At 43.8% G+C, this 8,321-nt stretch overlaps 1 protein-coding gene across 1 annotated transcript; it reads left to right on the top strand.

Moving 5' to 3' along the window:
- Positions 1 to 5,949: 5,949 nt before the first annotated feature.
- LOC134290769 (jerky protein homolog-like) lies at positions 5,950 to 7,615 on the top strand. Its single transcript, XM_062857966.1, has 2 exons — positions 5,950 to 6,160; positions 6,222 to 7,615. Exons 1-2 carry the CDS (start codon positions 5,950 to 5,952, stop codon positions 7,613 to 7,615), a joined length of 1,605 nt encoding a protein of 534 aa, XP_062713950.1.
- Positions 7,616 to 8,321: the final 706 nt, after the last annotated feature.

The raw sequence follows: 8,321 nt of genomic DNA, 5'->3' as shown, positions 1-8,321 counted from the left end.
ACGCACTGGACCCTTATGGTGGAGTCGTGCCGGCACAAGGGCGAAACAATACCTCTGAGCAAATCGTACCATAAAGCCGGCCATAAATCCTTATAAAGTTATACTTTCGAGTAAACATAAAAATTTATGACTTTATCAAGCGTTTTGTTACGATTTTTTCGGTTCGGTTCAGTTCATCATCATCGCTGAGACCAATGGGCAAACTGGTTCGAAATTCCCCGTCGTCCATTTTTCGCATACCTCGTTCCGGACCATTCGGTAATTATAGTGGGACACCACCAACAACCGCCAGAGATGCCCATTGGGTCACCAGATTTGTCGCTTTATTTTTCGTCCAGATGACTTAACATTCCGATAGAAAGCGCGCCCTGAATTGCGAGGTGGAGCGCAGAGGCCGCAGATCGATCTGGGAAGCGCAATCGTAGTCCGATCTTGCCCGGAGATAATTGAAGCTCTTGTTTAATCGGAGATGCAGTGCCCGGACCAGTGCGTCGTCGTCGCCGGCAAATTGGAAGCGAATCGATAAACGAATTTATGAGTCGGGTTCGGGTCATTTGGGTAAATGGGAAACGTTTTGCTTAATGTGGAGCCTTTTGTTGAATGCGCGATCGAAATGCTACTTAATTAAAAAGAGCGCAGCAAATTGAGACACTTGGGCTGATGGAGGTGATAAGATTTTACGAGGGCGATTTGGCCGTCGGAAGGAAAATTGAGCGAACCGAACGGCCTTGTTTCGAACGATTTTTTTCCCGTTCGATCGCATTATCCTAAAATATAGGCCCGGGGTAATTTTCGGGTGGTTTTGAGTTGGAGTGCTGAGAAAGGCAAGAAAATCCGATGCACCTACGAAGTTGATGCTGATGATGATGATGTTGATGATTATGGCACATGTGGAGGCAAGCAGATCGAAATCCTGATCGTAACTTGGAATTTTTGAGATATTTTCTTAAGATAAAATGTTTGCTTGCTAGATTTTACTGTACCTCATAGGGGCTGTTCATAAATCACGTAGACTTTTTGGGGGGAGGGGGGGATTGTCTGGCCAAAGTCTACGCTCCATACAAATTTTCAATTTTTCAAAGTCTACTATTCTGAGGTGACCAAAATTTGGTCTACGTGGTTTATGAACAGTCCATATGTCTTTGTAGTTAACTACGTTCTGTGTTTTCTTGTATTAAACAAATGTTAAGCCTTCTTTAAACACTGACTATTTAAATGCTCATAGAACACTAAACCGATAAACAAGCTCAATGATTTAGCCAATGACGCCTTGAAACGAAGTTTCGCGAGATTACACGTAATTCATCAAGGCAAAATTTGTCATAATTCAGCTGACTTCAACTAGATTGAGGAAGTACGATCCTCTTGACTTGAGCTAGATTGAGGGGAGGAACGTGTCACCAAGCATCTGTTCCCCAAGGGGGAGCGGATGAAACAGCTCTGTTCTGACATCTAGCGGTTGAGAATGACATGTTGTGTCGCGCCAGCTATCCGTTGCCACCGTTGGCAGTCCCTTCAGCGTAATGTGGACGGACACTGGACAGCACATCCCCATTAAGGCAGCCTGCTAAAACCTCCAACTACCAAAGCACCGGCCGCTGTGACGGTGTCCGGCCATTTGGCCGAATGCCGTGTGGCCGAATATAATTTGGCCAAATGCTATTTGACCGAATGCCGTTTGGTCGAATGCCATTTGACCGAATGTCAATTGGCTGAATGGATTATTTGACCCAATGTCATTTGGCCGAATTGTGTTCAAAAGTATTCATAAAAACTGTTTTATGAAATATGTTCATCAGGTATTTCCTTCTCTTAATCATAGGCTTTTCTTTCTAGTTTTACCATTCAAGGATTAGTTGACATTCTGCGAATATTTTTTGGAGATTTTTCTTTCTTTAAATCATAAGTAGACTGTTGTTTAGAGTTACATTTATGTGGAAGAGAACAATGGCATGAGCACTAAGTTCATCATTTCTTTTTGGCCAATCGACATTCGTCCAAATTGCATTCGGCCAAATGGCATTCGGCCAAACGGCATTTGACCGAACAGCGTTTGGGCAAATGACCGAGAACCAACTGTGACAACGGTTGCCAAACGTTCAGCTTCTTCTTTGCTGGCATTGGAACGATGGCGCACGAATCCATGCAGCTCGCTGAAGCCGTAGGGGAGTGAGCAAACCGCACCATGGCTCGTGCTGCATGGCATACATAACATACCTGTCAAAGAGGTGCGGCCCCAGGGGTAGGGGGGAGTGTGTCAAGAAGCACCTGGCTGAGATGGGTGGACCGTCAAAGAGGACGGGGACAGCCAACACGAGTAACAAGGCTCCCAAGCCGGTTGCAAAACGCGCAAGATGCAGGGAAGCCCCAAGAGGCCAATCTTAAGAAAACTAGGAGTCAACTGGACCAAGGGAAAGAGAACCATTGGATCAGTGAATATTGTGTAACTCACCGGAACAGTCCGTTCTCAGTCATTTCGGCAAACTACAGTAGAATCACTTGGCAGGATACGGGACCTCGCGATGGATGCGACTTGCTCCGCCAAAGCTCCACTCCTCAATGAGGTAGCATCACACTGCCCACATCGTCACGATGGTTGCTGTCACCGACGCTTGATAGGGGAAGGACACCGAAGGAGAATGCCACTAATTAATGTTCACATCCCACAAGATCCTTCAAGATTGGGAAAAAGGTATGCGAAAATCGTCCCTCACCGCTGGGAGCGGATGAAAACAGAAACTGGAGAGATGATGCTAGTGCTAAAGCAGAGGGAGACCAAGACGGGTACCTCCTGCTAGGTACTAGCCCAAGAGGTACTGGGTGAGGTAGTGCAGGTGAAAGCCCTGACGGCGGAGGCGACTCTCCCGTGTAAAAACCTGAACGATACGACGCAGACGAGCTCACAGCTGCCTTTAAACAGCAGTTCCAGGTAGATACATCAAGTGCATAGATCCGTCTGCGGAAAGACCCGGTAAACAAGCCGACTGCAGTCGGAAAGATTAGAGCTGGCTGATCGGTGTGCCCACTTAACATCTACGAGCCATCAGAGGCGTGTTTCAAGTGCTTCGAACAACGACACAAGTATTGGAATTGTAAAGGCCCTGACAGGAGCATACTCTGTAAGAAGTGCGGATGCCATCGGCAACTTTAGTGCAACTCGGCACCAAAATGCCTGATTTGGACGGCGAATAAGGTCAACACGACGGGTGAAACGCGAGGAGGTCGAACCAACCGATGATAATGAAGGTTACTCAGCAAAAGCTGAACGACTATGAAGCCGCACAACAGTTGCTGTTGCAGTCAGTCCCGAAGTCAAGTACAGACATCGCTCTACTATCGGACCCATACCACATCCCTCTCGATAACGGGAAATGGGTAGCGGAAAAGGCCGAGCTGGCAATGATCTCTACAGCCGATCATTTTTCGGTCCAGGAAATAATGTCCACGTCGCACGAGAGCTTCGCAATTGCGAAGATCAACGGGGTGTACTACTGCAGTTGTTATGCGTTACGCCTCTCCACAGGTGGCTGATGGACCAGTTCTCGTATATACTGGATTCGTTATCAAGTGCACTAGTGGGATTGAGAACCGTGGTCATCCGTGGAGACTTCAACGTCTGGGTGATTGAACGGGGAAGCTGCGCGAGAGTTCTACTTGAAGCTATGGCTGAACTGGACGTGGATTTGGATGGAGAGCGACAGAAGTCCTACAGTAGGAACGGTGCAGAGTCCATCATTGATGTGACCTTATGGAGACCCGGTCTAAACCCTAACTCGGCTTGGAGGGTTGATGATGGGTGCACACACAGTGGGCATCTGGCGATTCAACACAAGGTGGAATATGGAAGTGATTTTTTTTTTGAGGGGTAACACCGACGATCTATCCGGCGATGATCTAGACGGAACCCTAAACCGAACATGCAACACCACAATGCCAAGGTGATCTCTACCCAAAAATTGGCGCAAACTGGCATAAACAACTAGGTTAGGGTCGTGGGCGGATGTGCTTCTCTTCCAGGCAGCCAACACGACCGCCTGGACTGATGCCTACAGAGTAGTCATGGCCAAAACGAAGAGCGCATCAGCACCCACAGAAACCTTACCCGAGATGCTGATGCTGCAAAAGATCGTGGAAACGTTGTAGCCACCATGGGCAACCCCGTACCCTATGGCCAAGCCAGCCAAAGAGAGGTCGTCTCGGTAGCGCCCGATGAGCTTATCGTAATAGCGAAGTTCCTTAACTTGTACAGTCATACCTCGATAGTACGTACCCTCGATAGTACGCACCCTCGATAGTACGTACCCTCGATAGTACGTACATTTTGCCTCGATAGTACGTACATCATTTTTTATGTTTTTTTTTTGTCTACGAAAAACATTATTTTAGTACGTAGATGTGCAGTAAACTGCGAGAATTGTTTCAGGCGTCGGCCACAAATTACGTAACGCTTTAGGGAAGTAAGGCCGAGTATTACGGTCTATACAAAAATTTTAGGATTTCCATACAAAAAAAAAGCGTTTAGGGAGGGGGGTGGAGCTTAAAAAATGACGATTTTAGCGTTACGTAATAAATGGATGCTGCCTTATATTCAAACAGATAACGGTTCGTTGAAATATTACGTAACGCCAGGAGGAAGTGAGGATTCTAGCGCTGTATTATGCTTTAAGTAAAATTTTAAAATTGCCCATACAAAAGTGGTTACGTGAGAAAGGGAGGGGGTTATACGCCCAAAAAGGGAGCTGAGTTATACGCCCAAATTTCAGGCAATTCGGTCCATAAAACCCCCCATAACGAAGAGAAAAAAACCTGCCGTTAATACCCTTCGTCGCCCTACTACCCATTCATTTTTTTAAATATCTTTCAATGCAATTGCTAAAAACATAAGTAAATTCATTAAGTGTTGAAATTTATTGCATTTGAAATGTAATAACGCTCGATATAACGTTGAAAATATAATAATAATAACGCATTGCTGTCACTCATTACTAGAAGTTGTTAAGAGTGTACCTCACTGTAGAGGCACATTTGTTTAAGCAAGAGAAGTCAAAACACAGATAACAGACATCCAAGTCCAGTTCCGAAACTGTGTAAGGAATTTAACGGCCATTTGAAATCGACAACACAAGTGGCAACATCGTGGCGCTGCAATCAGTTAATTTCCCATACTAATTTAATTCACTTCTTGAAATGTTTCAATTCACCACTGACTGTGGCAATATGGTGTTTGGTGGCGTTAGTGTTTTCATCGTGCATTGGTTTGCAACCTTACTCAAGTGAAGATTCAAATCCTTACACAACTTTCTGAATAAAATTTGTTCTAGCCTGGATGTCTGTTCTCTGTGGTCAAAATTCATCGCCGCATTCGAGCTCCTACACGGAAAAATATTATACCCCAAAGAATAAGTTTTAAAAACTCAAATTTAGCAGTTTATTAGTTTTAACTCAGAGTTGGGTTGTTTTCTCCTTCGCCCCACCGCAATGTTGTCGAAAACAAAGAGAGAAGCACTGACGCATCCGCTGCTCTTCCGTGGAAGAAGTCAAATTTGGGTTTTATTGAGTTAACCCAAATTTGCGTCAATTGAGGCCTCCGTTGGGTGAAAATAACTAACCACTGCGTTATTTTTTTGCCGCTCTCAAACGAGAACTACTCACTCACCACTATCGCTGTTTGACGCAAATTTGAGTAATTCCACGGAAGACCGGGATTGCGTCAAAACAACTTAAATTTGGGTTGATTTGTAGTTCCGTGTAGTGACAACGCGGATGATTTTCTTTTGTTCTTTTCGTTGAATGTTCATTCTCTTCGTCTGTGATCACTTCCTTCAATCGGTCTTTTTCCTTTCTACTCAACCGATTCAAGCGAAAGCGTAGAGCTTCATTGAAGGTGTAAACACAACATTTGTTATCGCAGCGTTTGTTTCGTTTTCAAGCTGGTTTTAAGTGTTTAAAATGGAGAAACAACAGCAAACTGGTCAGAAGCGTAAAAAAGTGGACATTCCGATTGCCAAAAAGCTACAAATCATCGATGATTTGGAAAACGGGATGTCTACTAAAGAGGTCATGGTGAAGCATAACATCTCTTCGCGATCAACGGTTACATCAATCAGACAATCGAAGCAGAAAATTCGAGAGCAGGCTTCACAATCGCATCATGCAATCGGTAAATCTATCATTCCAATTTTGTTTTTCCTTTAATATCATTTCGTTCTGCTCTGAACTAGGGAAACGGATGCGCTTCAAAATGCCACGGTACCCGAAAGTTGATGAAGCTTTGTTCATTTGGTTTCTTCAAAAACGTCAACAACACGTACCGGTAAGTCAAGAAATGCTGCAAGTACAAGCCCAGACATTTTTCAACAAAATTGTCGGAGAAGGGGAATTTGGTAGCCGTGGATATATTGAAAAGTTCATTCAGCGACACGAGATCAGGGTGTTGAAGATCACTGGGGAGAAACTTTCAAGCAATGTGGCGGCCATTGAAGGTTACGTTCAGAACTTTTCGAAAAAAGTGCGAGACAAACAGTTGTCTCCATGCCAAATTTTTAACGCCGATGAGAGTGGATTGTTTTTTAAGAACACTCCAACATCAACGTACGTCGATAAAGGTGCCACATCTGCTCCTGGAAGGAAAGTGGCAAAGGAACGAGTAACGTTCATGCCATGTTCCAACATGGATGGATCTCTCAAGCTTCCGTTAATGCTCATTGGCAAGTCGCAGAAACCTAGAGCACTTAAGCACGTTAGGCAGCTGCCTGTGTACTACAAAGCATCCAAGAATGCGTGGATGACGCAGTTTTTGTTCAAAAACTGGTTTTTTGATGAATTCGTTCCCCGCGTTACCAAGTTCTTGGAAGATTCAAATCTTCCTGTTGAAGCTGTTTTGGTCTTGGATAATTGCTCTGCCCATTTCACTGGCGGAGATTTGCAGACTCGTGATGGGAAAATCTGGACCGAATTTCTTCCTCCCAATACGACCGCCATTGTCCAACCGATGGACCAAAACATCATACAAATGATCAAATTGCGATATCGGAAAACATTGATGCAAGAGATGATGGGTCGTCCAGGTGATTTTCATGAAAATGTTAAGAATATTAACATAAAAGATGCCATGTTCTGGGTAGCAGAAGCCTGGGATAGCGTTCCTTCGGATGCCATAAGAAAGTCTTGGAACATGCTTTATGATCCAGTGCAGATTGAAGATGAGGATGACGAGCCATTGTCTGTACTCCGAGAAAAACTGCAGAATATCTCCAAGAAACTTCTTGAAAATCGTGCCGTTGATGAGGAAGATGAAGATTGCGAGGTTTTGAAAGATGATGATATTGTGGATAGTGTGCTGAACCCTGACAAGGATATCAACTCGTACAACCTAGCTGACTCGACATTATCTGCAGCGGAAGACGTCAACTGTTCCATCGATACTGTCAACCTTGAAGGAGCTCCTGACGACGACAATTCTCCGGTTGTTACCGACGAAGCAGCAATAAATGGGCTTAACTTGGTTTTGAGGTATGCAGAAGAAAATGGGTGGTCGATCAATACGCAGTTCAGATTGCGCCAAATGCGACTGGATATTTTTGAGAAGACTGCAGGTGCCAGATTGTCTCACTGAGTACATACGAATTTCTTGGATATCCGAAACAGTTTTGATGTGTTAATACCAATGAATTTGAAATAAACTACAAATATGTGCAGTTCCTGTTTTTCATTTGTTATAGGTGTAAGAACATACTGATGGCAATTAAGGACAGACTTGTTAGAAGCCCAAAATGGTCGCCAGAATGACAGACTATGGGACCTACTTACGATTTCAGAGGCACAAATCTCTTCATAAACAAAACCAGCGCACCTGATCTTCTTATTTAAAGCTTTCTAAGCAAGAACAGAATAATAAAATGCACTGTTGTTTGAAGCCTGCTTCTTGAGATTTGTGCGTCCGAAGTTCTGATGCACTTTTGAAACGGGATTTCACGACGTTTGTCCTTAAATGTATTATTGATTATAAATCTCCAAAGGACTCTATTCTACCCCTGCACACTGTTTTCTGAATTTCAAGGGGTTTTTCACAAAATATGGCTCAAATCTATCAAAATTAAACCGATAGAAAAAAACTTTGCTCGGCAAAGTTTTTTTTATAATGATAGTTTATATAACTTTGCTGAAGTCATTAGCACGCTATTTCTAATGAATAAAAATCGAATATTCATCTCACTTCTAGGTAGATTAATCATATGAGTTATACTTTCAAAAGAATGGTCCTAACACACCAAACAACTTCTTCGAAAACACGTAATCATTCAAATTAATTTTTGAGGTCC

Source organism: Aedes albopictus, chromosome 3 (genome assembly GCF_035046485.1).
Source record: "Aedes albopictus strain Foshan chromosome 3, AalbF5, whole genome shotgun sequence".
In the NCBI taxonomy this organism is placed as follows: domain Eukaryota; kingdom Metazoa; phylum Arthropoda; class Insecta; order Diptera; family Culicidae; genus Aedes; species Aedes albopictus.
The sequence above is the reverse complement of the archived record's forward strand: the minus strand, read 5'-3'. Positions and strand labels throughout refer to the sequence as shown.